Below are 21,475 nucleotides of genomic sequence, written 5' to 3' on the forward strand. Positions count from 1 at the left end.
CACCGCCGCACGGGGGTCCGCGGGGCTACAGCGCGGGCTCCCCGCCGCCGTCCCGCGCATGCGCAGCCGCTCATGCCGCCAGCGGGACCCGCGCCGCGGCGGGGAGAAGCGGCCCCTGCCGCTCGCCCAATGAGGGGCTGGCGCCCCCGCGCGCATGCGCAAGGAGCCGCGCCCTCCCCTCCCCGCGTGGGGCTCGGTGGAAGTGTTTCCGGCGCGGCGGCTGTGACGTGCAGGGTGGGCGCCGGGCTGTCCGGCGGGCGGGCGGTGGGAGATGGCGGAGTATCTGGCCTCCATCTTCGGAACAGAGAAGGACAAGTGAGTGGCCCATCCCTCCTTCCCGCGCCGCTCCGCGCCTCTCCCGCGGCTTCGGCGCTTCGGGGGGACCTCGAGGGAGGCCGGCGGCTGGTGGTGGGGCGCGCGGGGCGCGGCTACGCGCAGCGCCCGCCCGGGCGGCCTGTACGGATCGTGGCGGTCAGCCTTCCCCCCCCAGCTCCGTCTCCCGCTGGGGGGACCCGGCCCCTTTCTTCCACTCCCGCCTCAGGGGCCAACGGCACCCCCGGGACCGGGGCGCGCGCTCGAGCGTCGTCTTCCCCCCCCCCCCCCCCATCCATCCCCCCCGCCACGGCCGCGCGGGAGAACGTGGCGGCGCGCGGCCGCGGAGGGAAGAGGAAACGAGGCGGGCGCGCTCCCCCCCCCCCCCCCCCGCTTCCCTCGGGCGCGCGGCCCGGCGGCCCCTCCTCCCCTCCCCCCTCGGCCGGAGCGCGCGTGCGCGCGCCGCCAAGGACGGGGAGGGGTGGAGGGAGAGGGCGCGCGCGCGCCCTCCCCGCCCCCCCCCCCCCTCGCCGCGTGGGGCCTGCGCGTGCCCGCGCCGCCGGCCCCGCCCGGTGCGCTTCTTTCTCCCCTCCCGGGCCGGGCTGCGTCTGTTCCCCTCGGGGAGTCCCTCCTCCTCTTCCTCCTCTCCACTCCCTCCGGCCGCCATGCGGGTGTGCCCGCGCCTCGTGGCGCGCTGCCGGCCGGCCGGCCCCCCCCCCGCCCCGCTCCCCGCCCTCCCTTCTCCGCCCGCCCCCCGCGGCTGCGCTCCTCTGGCGGCGGGCGGGAGCGGTCGGGGCCGCTGGGTGCCGAGCTTCCCGCCGCCTCCTGCCGGAAATGGGCCGCCTCTTCCCCTTTTGTTCGCGTCTCTGCGCCTCGCAGCAGCCCGAGAGCTTCCGCTCTGCTGCAAGGACAGCGACTGGTTATTTCTCCCCCCTCCCCAGGGTGCGGAGGATTTCCCCGACTGCTGCATCCTGATCCTCAGGCTTCTGCCTGCAGCCTTCCACGCGTCGGGAACGTCTCTAGGTTCTCTGGTTGTTGGAAGCGTACTTGCAAAACCCTCCTAACGAAAATTTGGTCACCGTCAGCCTGACCAAACCAACGTGTTTTTCCACTTGTAAAAATGAAAGGGGGCATCGATGTGCTACTGGACTAAATTATTCTTGTCACCCTCTGGCCGTGAGGCTTCTATTTGCCTTCTACTTTGTAGTGCAACATGCCAGTTCCAATTCACTCGTCTGTCAGAAAAAGCAGTATCTGCAGCTTCTCTTGAGCTCTGTTACTGTGGCCTCCTTCCTGATATAATGCATTAAAGTTTAACAGTATGAGTGTATGCTGATACAGCAGCCATGAAATTCCTGTATTGGCCTTATTTTGTAATCAAAAAGCAAGCAGAACTCTCCAGAAAGTGTTGAAGTTGGAGGCACTATTGGTAATTTTATAGTTAGATCATTTTTTTTGTTTCAGGGTAGAGTTCAGAAAAGACAGTAAGTATATTGTAATGCTAAGTATGTATTTTCAGAAATGTAATGAAGAGTAAGCGTGTTGACATTTTACAGTAAAATGTTTTGCTAAAAATCAGATATGCTTTAATACTTTAACATTTTTCCTTTCCTTGAGTTGATGTTGGTTACACAGGATTGTGGAAAGAATTGATGTTAATTATGAGCATGGGAATACTAATCTTTCTTCCAGGAGAATTCTTAAATTTCATTTATACATACATAGCCCATAATAGTTTTCTTGCCCTTCAGAATTTTGCATTCAGTTTTCCCAGTCAAGGTAACTAAACTCTGTATGGTTTTCTGTTATCGTTCCATGTGAATTACACTTAAACATGAGAGTTCTAGCGGGATTCCTAGATCAGCATAGTTTTGAAGTTGACATTAGATGATAGTTAATCAAGAAAAACTTGTGGTTTAAAATTTTAAAAAGCTTCCTTTTAGAATTAGCTACATTAGCTACATTCATGGAGATGACTTATTAAATGATTTTATTTTGCTTATGTGTATTCTCTCTGTAACATGATTTTTCTCTTATCTGAATTCCTTTAAATACTACGTTGGCAGCACTCTGAGTTACCTTTGACTAAAACTTTTAAACAGGTGTTTTACGAAACATTAGATAGGTGCAGCTGAATCAGCTTTAAAGCAGGTTATGTTGCCCAGACTAGGGCTTCCATGAACTAAGACACAACTATATAGTTCATAGTGCAACTTTTCAGACAGTTTTTCACATTATTTCGCATCCCATGACCCAGTGAAACCAATATAAAGACAAGAATAGAGAACTGGAAGGGTGAAACAGGAGTGATTGCTTCTGTCCATGGTGGTGTCACGAATGCATTTTGGGTTTGAGTAGTGGGTGAAATTTATTAGATAACTTGCTGTAAATTAGCGGTAAAGAGGAATGAACATGAACAGGTTTGCTGTAATGCTTGCCTATACTGGTTTTGTTTTGTTTTTCTATGGTACTTCTTCACATCAATATAAAGGCAGTTAGGGTGTATGTTTTATAGGAATTACGTATTAATGTTTTTCTGTTCTAATATTGAAAATACATTGTGGGTTTTTTTTCACTCACAGAGTCAACTGTTCATTTTATTTCAAAATTGGAGCTTGTCGTCATGGAGACAGATGTTCTCGGTTGCACAACAAACCAACATTTAGCCAGGTTTGTTTTCCTTTTGTTTTCTCTTTCTTGTGGAAGTATATTCTTGCTTCTTTAAAACGTAGATTCTCAGATACAAGTGAGTAGTTACAGAGCTCCAGATTAACTAGTTCACTTTTGGCCCCAGTTTATATGGGTTTTTGCTTTTTTGGGGGTATTCAATTTACTTCTCCCAGCATTTCTAATTATCTCCTGTCACCCTTAATGGCTGCAGGAAGCGATGCTGTTGTAAGCTTGCCTGTAGTAGAGACCAACCAGTGCTTTCAGGTGAGTGTGCCTTCTCAGTGGTGTTTAGGCACTTAAACCATCCCAGATTTTTTTTGATCACAAACAATGACAGCAAGTTCTGCCTATTTCAGAGGCATGAACTTAAGTCTTTTATGTATTTAATAGAGAAGACTAATTAATAAGTAAGAGCAACTCATCTGTAGTTAGATTTACTCTCTGACCCAGGCTCTTAAGTTTCAAATGTAACTTACATGCTCCTTTGAATTTGAAATAATTGTTTCTCGAAAACAACTTGCCTGGTTGCTGAGGGCATATATGTCATTTGACTTCACAGATTATTTAATCTTTGGCTATGTGAATATTGTTCAAGACATGATGTGTGACTGCATGTCTGGCAAAAAAAAATGCAGTGGATAATAGGGTTTTTCTTTTTATGAGCTCTATAGTTTTCAGAAATTACATTCCCGGAAAACTGTATGCTTTGCCTCTTTCTATCACTGCTGATTGTCAAGGTATACAGGTAAATAGATTTCTTGGGGGATATTGTATATGATACGTAGTGCCTATGAAAGCGGTTGCATTATCAGCAATTTTACCTACAAAGGTAAATTTGACATAGCAGTGGAGTCCTCTGCAAGTTCGTTTTAGCTGACGTGGAGCAGGATTGATGGGAATGGTGGACTGGTGTTGGTTTGGAGAGAATTAGGGAGGCAAATACTGTCCATGTGACTGGAGTTCAGAGTGATGATGCTCATGAAGTTAAACTTTGTGGGTAGGCGGGGGGAGTTCTAGGGGGCACTGGCTGCGTTACTGATTGGTAGGAACCACTGCTGGTACTTCCATCTACAAAAACAGTTTTCCACATCTGGGAATTTAATAATTTTTTAATACACATATTGTATCTCAAAAAGAATATTACCCATTTACAAAATGACTCCGTGTTGCTGACCTACATGAAGGGCATGTCAAGATGTGATTGGTTGTTTGGAGACCTGAATTTAGGTCATTGGCTGCTAGGAAATTTTTCTAAATTAGACAACTTTGACTGTAGTTGTCATTTAAAAAGTGAACCAACCAACAAAACCCCAAACTACATCTTTTTTTACAAAAAACCAAAAAACTTTATGTGCAACAACGGTTCCCCCTGTCAGTGCAGTCTTTAGTGTTTCTTTAGAAACTGCGGTTACCAATGCCAGCTGAGGTGGGTCAGCAGGGCGGGTCAGGTTCATCCAGTGACATCTGGGACCACTAAAACATCACACCTGGCAGATGTGCTGTATTGTAACATCTCAAATGTACCTGGCAGATGTGTAGAGTTCACTAGAGAAACCTTTATTTGTATGCAGATTGATAATCAGCTGTGATAGAAAATAGAAGAATGGATATCTTACTAATGGGAAGTTACCAGCACAATATTTTTATCTCGTGTTGCTGGTGCAGCTTCTTCATAGAAGAGCTGTGTTAGGAAAGGTCATGCAATCCAGGGCGATCAAATTACCAGCAATCAGCAGAAACACTGTAACTGTATGCATGTTTCTGGCTCTCTCCAATTGTAGGATAAAACATAGTTATTTTAAACCTGGGCCACGGATACACAAAGCTTTGGTTGGTATGACCACACCCCTTATAAAACAAGTGTGTGATTTTAAATGTGGTGTTACAGATTTTTTATTTTTTTTTTTTTTTTTTACATGTTAAGTTGGCAGCATATTTGTATATGACATTGCTGGTCTATGACTTCTTTAAGCTCTGATTTCTGTGACTAATAATAATGTGTAAGCTAAAATTATTTGGGGATTGCGATTCATGTTAACTAACTGAGCTTGTATTTTAAGTAATCAAATTTCAATTTTTGAGCTGCTTACAGTGATATGGACGTTTGGGTTTTTTTTGTAATATTAGTTTACTAACTTAAACATGGTTTGTTTTTTCAGACAACTTGATTTTAAGAAGAACGGTACAAATGTAAGGTTTCAAGTCTGCCTGGGCTAATTCTTCAAGTAAAAAGCAGAAGGGCTAAAAGGATATTGTCCTTATTTGAAGGATCGGAAACATGTGAACCTATGATGCTATTATATTATTTAAACAGAAATTCCACCAAGAAATTCCTGATGCACAAAATGAGATGCAGCTCTTGCGTAAAAACCTTACTGTCTGGTGTAATAATTTAGACTCTGTGGCATTTTGTAGTATATGCTGTGCACATAACACTTTTTTTCCCCTAGACATACAATAATGAATCTGGTCTCAAAAGCTAGGCATTTCCATAATATCATGTGGTAGGATGTTTTAGGGTACAGTGCCTCACACTTCCCATATTGAGGATAGCTGTTGAGACAAATGCAGCTCTTTCTTGGTGGTTAATTAAAACTGTTTTCATAATATGATGGTCTGGATGCAATTTTGGAAGATACTCTGCAAATACAAAAGGAAGTCTTAAGAATAAAATATTACTTTTAGCTGTTTGCAAACAAGTTGTCTCTTTGCAATTGTCTATTATATGCACAGCAGCCAGTAGAATTCCCCTTTTTATTTTTTTTCCCCGCAGACCATCTTGATTCAAAACATCTATCGTAACCCCCAAAACAGTGCACAGACGGCTGACGGCTCACACTGTAAGTCCCACAGTTGGAGAAATTTTTTTAAACAATGGTGTTAAAGAGCCCACTCCTAATTATGAGAGAATAATGTTGGCTTCTGAGCTGCTGACATAAAGCTGTTGCAAACAGGACAAGTGATGGAACTCTTCTTGCGCATAGATCAAGAACTTGTCAAATGTGTGCAATTCAGAATGCAGAATTGACTGCATAAATTGGACTTGATGCAGATTCTCTTTTGTACTGCAAAGTGCAACTTGAGTGCTTGGTAACACTGCATTCTTTTAAAAGGGTTAATCTGCAGACATTTCTCAAATTCTTGATTTAACAAAAACAAACAAAAAAATAGGTATATATGTGATGTACGGTAAGTTTCCCAAAACTGTGGGTCTTCTTTCATCTTAACTTTTTTAGGAAAATGGAGATTTCATGTTATGCTGTAATTATTGTATTACTTCCTTTCCTGGGGTTTTGCTACTAAAAAAACATTCAGTAAAATGGAATTAAAACAAATTGTTATGCTACTAATTTGAATACTGTGTTTGGACACCATGTGTTATGTATCTGCCTGAAATCATGCAAAACCCCTCTATAGTAATATTAGTGAACAAAATAAAATACAGTAATGCAGTATCATGAGATCTCTGTTACTTTACAGTGTTAGGTTGATTCAGAAAGGTTACCAGCTAAGTGAAAGTTCTCCTTGGTAGAGAATAACCACCTCTTTTTCAGCACAGACTCGGCAAAAGCGACCCTAAAGGAAACCGGTTTCTTGTTAAAATTATTTTCCATAATATAAAGTTGTTGCGTTTTGTATTTCAGACCATTGCCCTCTTGAACATTTACCGTAACCCTCAAAACTCTTCCCAGTCTGCTGACGGTTTGCGCTGTAAGTTCATACAAGTTCCTTCACTGGTTCCCTGGGCTTGATTGTCAGAGCTCAGTGTCGACTTAAGCTGGTCTACCATTTTAGTTTAACAGATCAAACTGACCACGTTTCATTAAGTGTGTCCAAAAAAAAAACCAACACCCCAAAAAACACCCCAAAACCCAACATTTATTTTGTCCCACTCACCTTCCTCCCTACTCCCAAAAATAAGAGGGGAATCTGAATACCATGTATTGAATCAAAAAGGGTTGAAGTTTTACTTGCCCTGTGAAGCAGGCTTGGTTACACTGCTTTCTTCCCTCCAGCTTTTTCCCTGCCAGTTGCCTGCATCCTAGAAATGCTTTTCTATATCTTTTATGCTATCCACTAGGTTCCACTGTCTAAAAGAGCAGGATGTTGACACGTTGACTTCATCCAGAACAAATTTCCTGCTCTGTAAATGTTAAGAGAACTTCAATCTGAAACTTTTCAGACTGCATGCAAAAATTTGCCCTAGGTTAATGCAGCTTCCATTTAGAGTCTACCTTGGAAGAATGAATAAGCTTTGACTGAGAAATGCTTCCCTTCTGGCAGCTGTCCTTTTTGGATAGGTGCATGCTTAAAATTCCTTCCAAGCTTTTAAAATTCAGATTCCAAAACTAAGTTGTATATTTACCTGGGAAAATATATCTGTAAAAGTACTTCTGAGGAGGGGAAGGCACTTGGGTATGGTCATGAATAATGACTCCTCATGAAGTAGAAATGGGCATAAGAAAACACACCTACTGTGAGACTGGCAGAAGTTAAATGACCAGGATTGTTGATCTGCGATTACTGATACATGATTGTGATTGAATCATCAATATTAGAATAAGATTTAAAAAAAATAGGACCAAAAAGGATTGGTGTTATTTTCTAACTAATGTTTCTTGTTGAAGTGAATATTGACTGTGTGGTAATAAAGCTTTGTTTGGCTATTCCTTTTTTTGACTGTTGGATTATAGACTAGTTCAGATTAGTTACCAGCATTTGATTAGACGTGCTTTGTGAAATGAGCCACTAACACAAAAGTCAACACTGTCTCTTCTGCTTCTAAAAGTGTGGCCCAATCATGGCCCAATTAAGCAACTTCCTTTTTTTTTTAATTATTTTTTGTGTGTGTGTGTGTGTCACACAATCAAGCTAGATAAGCAATGACCTATGTAAGTTTGTCTAGATACTTAAACAGTTCTATTGGTTTGCAGGCTTTCTTGTTGCAGATGCTTAGTAGTTAACACTGTTCCAGTAAACCAAAAAATGTACAGTTGGGTATTTCCACTCTGTCCCTAAATTCTCAATGCGCTGGTAACTAATTTGCACAGGGTTATAGCAGTTTGGTCTGTGGAGCTGTTTAGATTGTGCAGCTGCGAGAGTCTTGAACAGATTCTCTAGCGTTCTCAATGCTGGTATCCAGTTGGTCTTGGGAAGTGGGTAGATACTTACCAGAGCCCAACTGTTCCTTCTGTGGTAGAGCTGGAGCTCTGTGACCAGTAGGTTTGCTGAAATTCCTGGCTCCCTGGTTTTTTTGATATTTGTCCCTACTTACGTTCTGCATGTATTTTAAATGGATAACTTGGGTAGCTATTTAATACTTCTGTTGTTGTTGCTTAACTGTCTTCCTTTCTATTGCCGTCGTAGAGGATTAACCCTAGTTTTGAAACAATAGTTTTCCTGAGTATTTTAATTAGTAATTGGGCTTCTCAAGGTTCAGATACCAGTGGCCCTGGAATATGAATGTTTGTAAAGCTTGTTGCACATGTATGCTTCCCTCTTTAGAATGATATTGAAGTAGCCATTAACTAACTTTTGCTTATGATCTCCTAATTTGACAATGGAATCTACTTGTAAGTTTTTAGCAATTGTCCATCTGCTAAAAAGTAGTTATTCCCAACATGGCGCATGAGGCCTCTGTCTGATACATTTTAAAAAAAAAAAATCCTTAGCTATAAGTAAGCTGTTATCAGTGGTGTTTGCAGAACCTTGGGAATATAGTTAAGTATTAAGCTGTGTAGAAATACTGGTTTAATGTTTGATATTTCCTTAATTTGCTGTGTAACCATGGCGAAGCAGTGGGGAAGGAGAAAGTTCTTAAGAGCAAACGTGTTTCAAATGCAGAAACATCGTTAGCTTAAACTATATAACACTCGCCCTTTAGCCTTCTTCAGGAGATGAGAAAAGTAATTAGAGTCCAGAAAGAGTGTAGCTGGTTAGTATTAGAGCCTTTGAAGAAAAACGTAAAGTTCGTCCAAATGGTAAGATAAGCCAAAAATGAGCCCAAAGCATCTCTTTTTTTCATAGCAGCCCAAAGTGAATAAACTCAGCTTTGTTGGCTCAGTTTCTTGTCTTCCACATTCTGTGAACTAAAACAGTAGTGTTTCCAATTTAAAGGCTAGGATATTTTTCTAGCATAAAATGCAGGGTTCATTTGGAAACTGTTCCACTTAATCTTAGTGAACCATTTAACTGCTGAAGAGCTAATACTTTAGGCTTTAATGTGTACAGCTTAATGTAGTTTAAAATGCTGTAGACTGGAAGAAATAAACAGAATCCATTTTTATATTCTTAATACTTTGAAAAATCGGCCAAACTTATGTTGTTTTTTATAGCAGCAGGCAAGCAGCGTTCATTTGTGAAGTCCAGCTTGGATCATGAAAATCTAATCTGAATATATGACTGACTTGTCTTGCACTAAAAGGTGTTCTGCAGGACTACAGAAAAAAAAAATGTAGTGATATTCACAATTAAATTAGAAAATTGCTCTCTATTGCAAGGCATTATGGTACCCTTCTTTGAGGGCACTGAGAAAAGTATGTTATTTTAATAACTTTTTATCAAATTTTTAAAAAAATTCTGGGCTGTGTTGCATTGTGAACTCTCAAATTCTAGTGAATATGCTGGAGAGGTGGACATGTTAAAATGAATTTCTGCCTTTAGGAAGAGGAACACTAAATTGTTAATCATGCTTTAAAATATGGAAATGTGACAAAGCACTTGCCTTCTGTTTAGTAAAGTTGTTGGTAGATAGAGAGTAGGACTGTACATTAAATTTTAGTGGTATTTCAAAGTAATTCCTTTCCCCTTCCTTTAAATTTGTGGCATACAAGTTTGTTTCTGATTAAAACTTGTTTTGATTTGATCATGTCAATGTAATGTTTTGACATATTATTTTGAGGACTCAAAGCTCTTCACACGTGCTTATTTTTAATATTCCTGTTAGTTAGCTCCATGCTATATGGTGTCTTTTGCGCTCCAGATGACCTTTCTAGATTGTTCTGTAGTATAATCAAAATCTCTCCTTCCTTATGTATAAGCTCTAATCAGTATGACTCTTGATTTTTACAGGTGCTGTGAGCGATGTCGAGATGCAGGAACATTATGATGAATTCTTTGAGGTATGTAAGAGATGTGAGAATGCATTAAAATGCTCATGAATTTGTCAACACAAATGGGCTAGATAGATTCAGTGTATGGCACAATAAGACGGATTCAGAGAGAAGTGCTTGTTTCCTCAGATGTTTGTATAAAACTTGCCAGGAAGTGTAAGAATCAGCAACTTAAGGGATTTAGCATTTTTATTTCATAATCCCCTTCTTTCCTATAAATTTAAAATATACTTAATTATTTGCATAGAAGCAAATTAAGTAAAGCTATAGCATCAAGGCTTATATAGTGTTTTCAGTGCATCTTATGTATTGTGTAAATACTGTATGCCTAATGTTTTCCATAGCTTTTTATTTTATCCTGTCAGTGTTGTACTTGCAGATGGATACAGTACAGGCCAAGAAAGTACTAACTTTTAAATCTGAAATGTAAAAAATGTTTGCTTGTTTTGCCTTTTTTTAGGAAAGGACTTCTTTTATACACACTAATAGCTAAATGCAATACTTCTGTACTCTACAACTAATGTGCTGCAAACTTTTAATTGGTTGCTTTGTGCTTAGGAGGTCTTCACGGAAATGGAAGAAAAATACGGTGAAGTTGAGGAGATGAATGTTTGTGATAACCTTGGAGATCATCTAGTTGGAAATGTATATGTAAAGGTAGGATAAAGAGAGACATGTTTATGTAGTCGATAGGGTGATATTTATTGATCTATAATTTTAAAAGCTACTGTGTGCTTGTAGATTTTGTGAGAGTAGCTCCTCAGGATATAAGCTCCTCTCCAGTTTTACAATATAAAGTAGAAAGAGTGAAAATGTGAATGGAATCTGAAAGAAATTTTAAGAGATGATGAGAAGCTTTCTTGATAGTCAAAATCTGTGCTGTTTTCATAAAGATTAACGCTTTTTTTTTTTTTACTTTGTTACAAACACAGTCACCACTGCTGGACTGTTTAGTTTGCCAGGAATAATTTGGGGTCTGTCTTCCCATCACACTGCCTTTTAAGCACTTCATTATGAGCAGAGGTTATTCGCAACAGGTGTGTTTACTTTCAACAGATGCATTTATTTTCTAACTTCCCAATTAAACAAAACATCTTGTAACCAAGTTACATTTGGCAGTAGCTGGGTGGTTTAAGGTGCAGACTGGAGCACTTAGGTTTAGCTCTTAAAAATTATTGGTATCTCTTGAATAATCAGTACAAAATTGTCACCTGCAGAAATTTTATTGTGTGTACACAGTGTTGGGAATATCTGAGAGAGGTTTTTTTTAATATTTTTACTGTACCTTCCCTTAACTGGAAAATATTTTCAAGCCTAAATTTCTCAGCTATGTAGGTCAATATCAGAAATAGAAGTTGGTTTTAAAAGTTTGCAAGTGGTTAGCTGTGAAAAGGAATTGAAGTTTTACGTTCATTTTAAAACAGGATCAGATTTTTGTAAATTCTAATTTAAATGAATGAGAGCTTCAGTTCTCATGCAGATTTCTCTTAGTTTGAAAAAAATCCATCACATTTGAGTATTAGTGCTCTAGAAAGTACTCTTAAGCATTCTGCTTGTTTAAAGTTGTATTAAGAAAACACGATCTTTTATATCTTTTAAGAGAAAATGTCAATGTTGTGATCAGCTTTGAGTCTTGATTAATGAAAAGGTAGCATCTTTACCCTTGATTTGATGGACTGTCCCAGGAACTCTGAAGTAGCTTCTAGTTTGCTTACTAGTCGTAAGCCTCAGATATTGCATAACTGATTTGATAGGAATGTTTGATCTACTTTTGTTGCTTCTCTGTAACATGAGAAAAATGTTAACTTTGCTTTTAGTTTCGCCGTGAAGAAGATGCGGAAAAGGCTGTGATTGACCTGAACAACCGCTGGTTTAATGGACAGCCCATTCATGCTGAGCTCTCTCCTGTGACTGACTTCAGAGAGGCCTGTTGCCGTCAATATGAAATGGGGTAAAAAGTGACTGACTTCCTGTTTGCCTACGACAGTATCTTTGAAATGCTTGCACAGACTGAGTGGTTGTGTGGGTATGGCTTTTATGTGTAGCTTAGTGAAGGAAGGAACCCACTTCAGGTAATGCTAATATGGAGCGCCTGCAGTCAATCTCCTGAATTTTGCCATCTTCTTAGGACTTTGAGCTAGGAATGAGTCAGTGTCAGTAAACTATGTTTGTGATTTACTGGTTTTAGTGTTAGGTGATTAACTTTTAGATGCCTAGATAGGGCTTAGGGCAATCAGATACAGTGTAGAGCTGGGAATTTTAACTGTGTCTCTTTAATTCCGTTTCAGAGAGTGTACACGAGGAGGTTTCTGCAACTTTATGCATTTGAAGCCCATTTCTCGAGAGTTAAGACGCGAGTTGTATGGGCGGCGGCGTAAAAAGTAAGTTTGCTTTTAAACAACATTACAACAGGAAAATTAAGGATCAGTTGCTGAACATTCTGAAGGCAAATCTTTAAACTTACGTCCCCTCTTGTTTGTTTGTTTTCTAATGCAATTCTAACACATGCCAGTGAAAGGCATCGAGTAAAGCTAGCAAGTAGCCCATGTAGAACAAAGGAATAGGTCTTCGTTTAAAAAAGAAAGTTATGGTGCTTCTTGCTCTGCGGTGCTGTGGATGCCGAAGGTTGATGTGGCATTAAGAGAAGGCAGGGTTCAAGGAGGAGAATATTCACTGAGTTACTAAGTACATAGGACCTACCTGTGATTCAGATCTCCAAACCACAGAAGTGTTACAGACGGACGTTATTTGGGAGAAGTATTGCTTTATGCCTCTTCTCTATTTTGTTCTTGTCTAAATGTATTTGCTTCTGGGCTCTGTTAGAAGCAAGCTACTTGGCTAGTGGGCATTTTGACAGGATCAGGTTGGCCACTTGCAGCATCGTGCACAATTGAGCATATCTATAGATTATAATCAGGACCCCACCGTATTTGGTTTTCATAGTGAATGGCTATCTCTTCTAGCCTGTATGCATTCCTTAGTGTTAGTAACAGAGTCACTGTATTGAGCTCACTTTTTGTTAATGCTGACCTCACAATGTGATCTACCCTTCTTGAAAGGCATTCTCAGTAGGGCAAAGGAATACTGATTGTGATTAATGGCCAAAAAAATGCGATAAACACATTTTACTAATATTATTTATTAAGATAACTTTGTAGAAAGGCTTATACCACTGCTGTTACCATTGTACCTGTCTTGCGGATGGCTCACTTAGAGCTGGATTCAATCTGCTTGCTTTTAGGACCTTGTTATTTGGGATAGGCATGTAAAATTGTTTGGCTTCCTTTTATGTAGAGCACAGTTTTGTAGGTTTCTTTTAATCACAGAAGGAGCCTGGGGTTATGAACGTGTTTTTCCTATAAATGTCTTTAATTGGCAATGTCTTAGAATTTGTGAGAATGAATTTAACTTTTGAAAATGTAGATTATGTTGCTTAGGCGCATGTATTTGTGCCTAAATAATTTTCTAAAATATTCCAGTTAACATGAATTTAAATGTAAATGTGAGCTTTTAAGATGTTTGAATGATTTATGAAAAAGATGAAGTATGCTCTTGTATTAGCCTTCTGGTCACTTCAATGAATCTGAATCTGGATCTCTCAGATTTAGTAAGGCTAATTAAAAGGTATCGCCTTTTATTGCAAGAAAGATTGGGCTTGAGTGTTTGGCTTTGCAATATGATTGTTTTACTGATAGCCCAATTTAAATCTGTGGTAAAACAAATGAAATAGCTGAATTCACCATACAGTTTTGTCTTGATGGCCCTATTTGAATTCATTGTGTAGCTAAAGCTGTCACAGGTTAACAGTGGGGAGGGGCAGGAATTAAAAAAAAAAACTGAGCTGTAATGGTTAATTAATACAGTTGATTTAACTTACAAACAGCTGTAGGCTTTTGCAGTGTCTTGTTAAGAGCTATTCATAACTGCAAAAGCAGGTGTCCCTTTCTCTTGCTTTTTTAATTAACAGCTGTGTGACAGTGCATTTGGTTCCTCTACATCCCTTTCGTTAAAGTTTTGCACACTCATTATGATGGATGGCTGGCAGTGAACAGTTGAGTCTTTTAACAGTATGTGTTGACTCTTCAGTGTTAAGTTTGTTTGTTTTGTAAATGCATGGTTCTGCAGCCTGAGGGCCAGTTTACAAATCCTTCTAATGCCATGTTGTCTTCCCTTGTTACTTACATCCTTAAGCGTTCCACTGTGTGGTACTGCAAGTAAGTTGCTGAATGTGATGAAACAATAAAATATTCAAACTTTCTTTGAAGGCATAGATCGAGATCAAGGTCCCGTGAACGTCGGTCTAGATCCAGAGATCGTGGTCGTGGAGGTGGTGGTGGAGGAGGAGGAGGACGTGAACGTGATAGAAGGCGGTCAAGAGATCGTGAAAGATCTGGTCGATTCTGAGCCATGCCATTTTTACTGTATGTCTGCTAGAAAGTGTTGTAGTTTGACCAAACAAGTTCATAATGAGATTTTTTTTTAAAGATGGGCTTCTGAATAAAAAATTTGTAGTGATACAGTATTCTTTGTGTAACTTGTTTCTTGTGGGGGGAGTCTTTTTAACTGTCATTCCTCTATCTTGACAAATACCTGGATTAACTATGCCTGAGGGAAAGGTGGTAAATGTGTTGGAGGAGCGCCAGTTTTGGTTTGGTTTGGGGTTTTTTTTGTTGTGTTTTTTCTTTTTTGTTTTATTATTATTTGGGTATAATTTGAACTGTTGATGAAAATGTGTGTGTATATAATATAAAATATTATATACATAGTAAAAATAATATACTGCTTAAGAAACAGTTACAGAAGTTTCCCTTTTCTGCTATGCTGTCTGCTTATTTAGGTTAGTTTAGGCACATTTAAAAGGAAGGCTGTGCGAAATGCATTTATTTACCACGTAGAAATGCTTAGTTACGAAAATGTATGTTTGTTTGTTACCAGAAGTCTGTGCTCTGTCTATCAATGTGACTGTGGCATTTACAATAAATCCAATTTCTTGGTGTAAAATCTAAAGCCTATTTCCTCAGCACTCTGGAGTAGTTGAGTTGCTACTCCTGGCTGTGCCAGAATTCATAGTTCAATTTTTTTTCTGATTCTTGACTAAATTCCTTGTCTTTGGCTGGAAAGAAAGTTGTCTAGTGCAGTTAAAAAAAAATTGCAAAGATTCACAATAGGCAGGTGAGGTTTTTTAAAAAAACTCATGCTCCATGCAACATGATACATGGGATTTATTGAAGGAAATGCAAGGTCCTAAATACAAGGATCAAGTTTCTTAATAGACTGATTTAATACAAGGATCAAATTTCTTAATAGACTGATTTTTTTTTTTTCTTACTCTGTTCTCTTAGCTGTCATTTAATGAAAAGCATTTCATTAGCATTCAATGTCATAGGAAATTAATTGGATGCTAGTGGAATTTTTTTTTTCCACCTTTATGTGTTTTTGGATAGTCTGAAGTGAGATAAAAGCTAATGGATAGATGACAGTTTATTCACAAATAAGCCATCTTTCTGTCCAAGTCTTAATTTCACAATAGCTATATAGCAGAGGTTGTGCAACTCTTAAGGAGTTAAAAGTCTAATTAAAATGTTGCTGGAACATCTTGAGAGACAATTTGTACAGTGGCTGACTTGCAATTTAATTCATGTTTGCTTTTATTCAATGTATAAGATAGTAAGAAATTTTGGTCACTGATCATATTTCTGCAAGATATGACTTTATGTACATGAAGCTATGTAATACAATAAAGCTTTCCAATGGGGGAGAGCATTTACTAGGGCTTTTCCAGTCCTGAGTCAGAACTTGATAAATGATAGATCTGCTTCTTGATTATTATTTAAAAAAAAAAAAAAAAAGGCAAGCAATAGAAAGGGTATGGAAGCATTACATAGCCAGATTAACAAACCAGCTTCTCTCTGCCTCCAACATAAGTATAAAACCATTTTGCTCACTGGAACTTGGAGTTGGCAAACAAAATAATATTGAAATATGAGCTTTTCTAAATGAATCTGCTTTGCCTCCTACAACTAAATTCTTCCATCAATTAAATTTGAATTTTTGTTTGCACTGGATGGTTCGGCCAACTGGATTGTAGAATTTATTTTGCCAGTAACCTTTTAAAATGAGTGTATCACTATGTGAAGATGGCTTCACTGTTTGTTTTGTTGCAAGTACGTAAATTATGCTTTAATTCACTGGAAGAAACTGAGCAGTGCCTGGCAATAAATGGTGGAACTGAAACCTGTGGTATTTCTGCTAGGCACTAGGAATTTAACATTGATTCTTGTAGTTTACAGGATATGAATCCAGTTCCATTTCCTCTTTAGTGAGATTTAGGATTATTAGTGAGCTAATTTAAATCTTGAGCTCTAAAAGGTGAGGATAGTCTTTCTCTTAAAACAGTGTCTAGTATAATGTAGATACTATTTTAAAAGGTTTAAGATTGTTTCTACACAGGTCAATGACACAAGCTGATCTGCTCTGTAAACAAGTTAGTTTTAAACTAGTATAAATGTGTCAATGTAATGGCTTTCAACTCTTTATCTAAACCCTGTTAAACTGAAGGTATATTTTTGCATGAACAGATAGCAGAAGGTTGAATTCTTCTTCCCCAATACAATTTTTCTTAAGAAAGCACTCTTGAATTCCATAAAATGCATCATTTTTATGGTCTGATTGCACAGCCACCCAAAAAATAGGAGTGCAACTGGAATATGTCATAACGGGCATTGAAAGCATTGGATTTTACTGGATACCTGAAGGAAAAAAACTTGAGCGCTGATCATTACCTGATCATGAAATTATTACCTTGTGATAGCATTCAGCATATAAACTAAGCTCATGATGTATCTTCAGTTAGGGTCACCTTTTAAGGCTATACTACCAGTAAAATTCATCAAACTTGAAATTGAAAATGCACAAATTTGCTTAAACACATGTTCGTCCAAACGGTATTGGTTTACCAAAACAGACCAAGTGGAAATCCAACCTCCCCCTTCTATTGTTGCTCAGTGTTTTAGAGTAAAATTTGTGGTTTTTTCCTTCCTTCCCAAAGGTACCTACTTCTCACAAATAGTTAATTGTTGACTCTTCTGTTAAACAGTGGATCTTAATTTATGGAATTCCTTTACCTCAAATAAGTGACAGCATACAGTATTTTCTGAAGTCTGAATCAATTAGGTTGAAACTGTTAATCCCAAGTGGCTTCCTCTTTGTATTTGGCTCTTATTCTGTGAAAATGCTGCTTGTCCATGAATATGTATGTTGAGACTGTAAAACCAAATGGAGAAAACTTGTTCAAAATAAAGCCTTTTTTTATAAGAATCTGACAAAAAATATCCCTTTCCTTTAGATGGGATGCTGCTCTTGAAATGACTAATGAGGTCATAGACTACAAGTTTCAAATTCCTAGTTCATGAGCTATTGAGTGATTCCTTGCCTTCTGTTTTTTATAGCTGGTGGAGCATGTCTTCAACTTAAAAAACAAAACTCTCCATAATCACTTAATGAAGTATCAAAAGAGTGCAACTTGGGGTTAGAAGTTGGGTTTTGCTTGTGGTTTTTTAAAATTGGTAAGAGTTCTGGTTGAAAGATGCTGCAAGTTTCTGTTCTGGTGGTCTGTAGAGAACAAGGTGGCTCATTTTTGACAGAAGGAGCATTTTCAATTGAAGAAATGAGTAACTGAAAGGGGTCGTTACAGATGATTTTTCCTAGTGTTGCATTGCTCAAGCTGCAAAACTTTGCATGTTAACAGCCGTGTCTATTGTCACTGTTGTACAACAGGACCTTAAACTGCATCTACTGTCTTTAATATGTTAGAAACTGCTTTCATAGCAGTTGGGGTGAGGATGGGGTTGTTAATTGATGTGTTCTCCAGATGCTTGGAACTGCTGATGCTGCTGCACTGACAAGTGCCCCAAAAAACCAGTCCTGTTCAGGAAAAGTCAAAGCTAAAAAGTGGGACCGACTTGGTGTGCACTCATTTCAGCTGGTAGGGAAGTGATGCCTAATTGGGAAGGCCATCATAGGAGAGCATGTTTGCAGCTGAATGTGCCATTTATTGCAAGGCTGAAGCTGAGCTGTGTTACTGCAGAGTGCAATTTTACCTTGGAGTGCAAGAATTTCAATTTTGAAAAAACTTGAAATTAAAGACAAATGTAGAACAAATCAAGGTATCTTCATGTTGAATTGATACATGATGCATTCTAAAACTATGCACAAGTATTTCTGAATTAATCTGCTTAGCCAATGTTACTTTTATTGCAGTATTGGTTTTGTTAAATCCACACCTATGGAAAATGGAGCACCTCTTTTGAACTATGTGGACAGACCCTCTTTGTCAGCAATGTGCTCATCAGTCGTAAACATCTAATGACCTGTTTATGCATATCATGTTTTATTTCTTACAAAATCATAACCTTCAGCAAGAAGAACTACTAACGAAAGTACACTGCTGTCCTATACTGCAGTCCCGTAGTACTTTAGCAGCAGTGGCAGAACTGCTTTAGAAGGTGCCTGTTTTCCTGCTGGAGGTTACTGCTGAAAAAGGTGTTAATTCAATTGGGCTGAAGTTGCAACTGTAAATTGGATTTGTGGAATGGGGTTGAAACCAGATCTGCTGCCAACAGGCAGCTCTGGTAGCCAGTGGCTTCACTCCAACACGTACAAAGTGGGAGGGGGACGGGTGTACGTATATCTAACTGGTAAGACACAAATGTTTAGTTCTTAGCAGTGCTCTGATAATCATCAGGTTCAGTACTTTTTCATAATTTCAGTTGTGGTGTTTGCTTTCTAACTAGATTGGTTTGACAGAACCAAAGGCAAGTTATGTGCATTCGTGCATCAGCAGAGCAGAAAGGTGGTAATTTCTCATGCAGTGGTGGGATGTAAGCAAGGCTGGGGGCAGCAGCTTCTCAGGTGAGCTGGAGCCCTGTAGAAGCTTGTGTGAGCGTGGTTGCCCCTTTGATTCAAGTACCTTAAAAATGTTGAGAGCTCTGCAAGCTGTTCCCTCCAGGAAGAGAAAATTACTATGATTCAGGTATTCCTTTGGGTCAAACCCATGTGTTTTTGACAAAGGTACACAGAGCACTGTGACATCAGTGTGCTGTAGGCTGCTTCCAGCTCTCACTTTCCAAAACTGCACATTTAGTTAGATTGGGAGGAAAAAAACACCATTTCTGCTCTGGTTTCAGAAAGCCCCAAGAAAACATGGGGAGAAAGGCAGCAAATAGCGATCAGGCTGATCTCCATGCCTCTTTATTTTCACAGAAAAGCCTTTAGTCTACCAGGCTTAGGCCTGCTGTGCTTTTGCCAGCACTTGGCTTGATTTCAAGTCTTGCTACCTATGCGGCTGAATACTGGATGTGTTTCAGATCCTTCTCGCTTTCTTCTTGGAGCTGTCTGGGATTCCGGCCAGGCGGAGGGAGGGAGGGAGCTGCTCACGCTGCAGCTTGTGTGCCATCCTTCTTCCTGGGCCTGAGGGCTGTGGGAAGAGACAGGGCAGGGGAGCGACTGCTCCTCCCTTTTCTACCCACCCACTTCCCTTGAGAACTAATAATGCTCATGTCCAAGAGAAAGATGAGAGAGAGCTTCACGGATCCTAACTCCTGCCTCTTCCGCCATGTCCTCTTCGCTCCTCTAGTGAACATGGAAGATGCTTCATCTCTGCTTCCTCTTGTGCTGGTGGACAAAAAAGTCCTGGAGCTGCAGGAGGAAGAGACTTGATGAATGGACTCTGAGGCAGGACATGAAGAACTGTTTTCTGGACACAGCACAAGTGAAAAGTGAGCAGACGGCCTGACAGACTTTGGGATTGCATGCAACATTAATTGTTGCATTGCTGGACTGGGGATGGGCAAGGGAGATGCCAAAGTCTTAAGACAGGCCAAAATCTGACCAAGTAATAGTCTCATTAATGTCTGGGCCAGTCTTTCCATTCTGGAGTGGTTTGACTCATGATTTTTTTGACTCTTTCATGTGACCATGTTAACCACAACAAAGAGACATTTAATTGCTCTTCTTGCTCAGCCTCCAAGGAGGGAAGCCTTTGGGCTTTTGGACAACTCTGTGATTCTCAAACACACATGGTGGTAGCTGTTAACACTTTACAGAAAGACCATCTTCAGCAAGGGGAATAGATCTGCAGGTGAAAAGACAGCAGCAGATTATGTCCTCCTTGTAGTACTAGTAGATGATTTGGGCAAGGTTTCTGACAGTGTCTCGCTCCACCCTGGTATCCAGGCTGGGTTATTGCAGTCTGCATAGGTGTCTTGCCAGATGACAGAAAAACTAGCTGGGTCATTTGGCTTAGAGGGTGGTGATGAACAGCTCATACCCTCCCTGGAGACCAGTTCCATATGGGTCTGTGCTGGTATCTATCCTGTTTTAATATTTTTATCAGTGACTTAGAGAAGAAAATGAGTGCATCCTCATGGGGTTTGTGGATGACACCAGACTAGGGTGGTGCACCTGAGACACAAGATGGTAAGGCAGTCATCCACAAGGACCTGGACAGGCTGGAAGGATGGGCCAGCAGGAACCTCATGGAACTCAGCAAGGACAAAGTCCTGCCCTTGGGTGGGCCAACCCTTGGTAGGGCACAGACTGGGGACTGCTTGGGAGGGGAGCGGCTCTGCAGGTAAGGCCCTGGGGCCACAGTGGGCAGCAAGCTGGATGTGAGGTCATGGTGTGTCCTGGGAGCAAAGAGGGCCAGCTGCATCCTTGGTGGGATGGACAGGGACAAGCAATAGACTGAGGGAAGTGATTATGCCCCTCTACTCAGCACCAGTTAGACCACACTCAAAACCGTCTGTCATTTTGGGCCTCCAGTATGGAAAAAATATCAGTAAGCTTAAGTGAGTTCAGTTCCTCCAAGGCAGTCAGGGGCTGGAGTGGTGGCCCTGTAAGGACAGGCCAGGTGTGCAGGGCTTGCTTAGCCTGGGGCAGGGATGACTGTGGGGGAACCTGACAGCCACCTCCCCGTGCCTATGGGGAGGTCAGCAAGAGGAAAAGTCAGGATCTTTACTGAAGTCATACATTGACAGAGGGGAGGTTCCAGCTGGCCGTAGGGAAAACATTTTCCCTTTGAGGACAATCAGGCACTGTCACTGTCCTGGGAAGCCTTCAAGACTTGAGTGGACAAGGCCTGAGCAACCTGGGTTGATCTCTGGATGGACCCTGCCTTGAGCAGGAGGCTGGACAGCAGATGTCCCAAGGTCCCTTCCAGCCTGAGCAATGCTCTGGTTCTGATGTTCTGCCCAAATCCTTCTCACTGTGACTTTAACATTTTCCACTTTCTCCTACTCAGAAGAACATGAAAAATGGTTTACCCCCTTCCTCATTGCCCTTTAGCTCAATGAAGGCCGTTCTGCTTTTTTTTTTCTCAGTTT

The 21,475-nt window shown here is 40.7% G+C and overlaps 1 protein-coding gene across 5 annotated transcripts; it reads left to right on the forward strand.

Moving 5' to 3' along the window:
* Positions 1-223: 223 nt before the first annotated feature.
* U2AF1 (U2 small nuclear RNA auxiliary factor 1) lies at positions 224-17,423 on the forward strand. Of its 5 annotated transcripts, XM_065639334.1 has the most exons (9): positions 241-315; positions 1,254-1,335; positions 2,895-2,982; positions 6,627-6,693; positions 10,054-10,103; positions 10,653-10,751; positions 11,912-12,045; positions 12,383-12,475; positions 14,360-17,423. In XM_065639334.1, exons 5-9 carry the CDS (start codon positions 10,074-10,076, stop codon positions 14,496-14,498), a joined length of 495 nt encoding a protein of 164 aa, XP_065495406.1. In that variant the 5' UTR covers positions 241-315; positions 1,254-1,335; positions 2,895-2,982; positions 6,627-6,693; positions 10,054-10,073; the 3' UTR covers positions 14,499-17,423. The 5 variants fall into 5 exon arrangements, with proteins under 5 accessions (XP_065495398.1, XP_065495390.1, XP_065495406.1 ...); XM_065639326.1 differs by lacking the exons at positions 1,254-1,335; positions 6,627-6,693 and adding an exon at positions 5,756-5,822 and having other exon boundaries at positions 224-315; XM_065639318.1 differs by lacking the exon at positions 1,254-1,335 and having other exon boundaries at positions 224-315.
* Positions 17,424-21,475: the final 4,052 nt, after the last annotated feature.

Source organism: Caloenas nicobarica, chromosome 1, assembly GCF_036013445.1.
Source record: "Caloenas nicobarica isolate bCalNic1 chromosome 1, bCalNic1.hap1, whole genome shotgun sequence".
NCBI classification, from domain to species: Eukaryota; Metazoa; Chordata; class Aves; order Columbiformes; family Columbidae; genus Caloenas; species Caloenas nicobarica.

Coding starts and splice junctions, on each gene's coding strand:
- U2AF1 (XM_065639326.1), top strand. CDS start 272: ATGGCGGAGTATCTGGCCTCCATCTTCGGAACAGAGAAGGACAA. Junction 316..2,894: donor TTCGGAACAGAGAAGGACAA/GTGAGTGGCCCA, acceptor TTTCACTCACAG/AGTCAACTGTTCATTTTATT. Junction 10,104..10,652: donor ATTATGATGAATTCTTTGAG/GTATGTAAGAGA, acceptor CTTTGTGCTTAG/GAGGTCTTCACGGAAATGGA.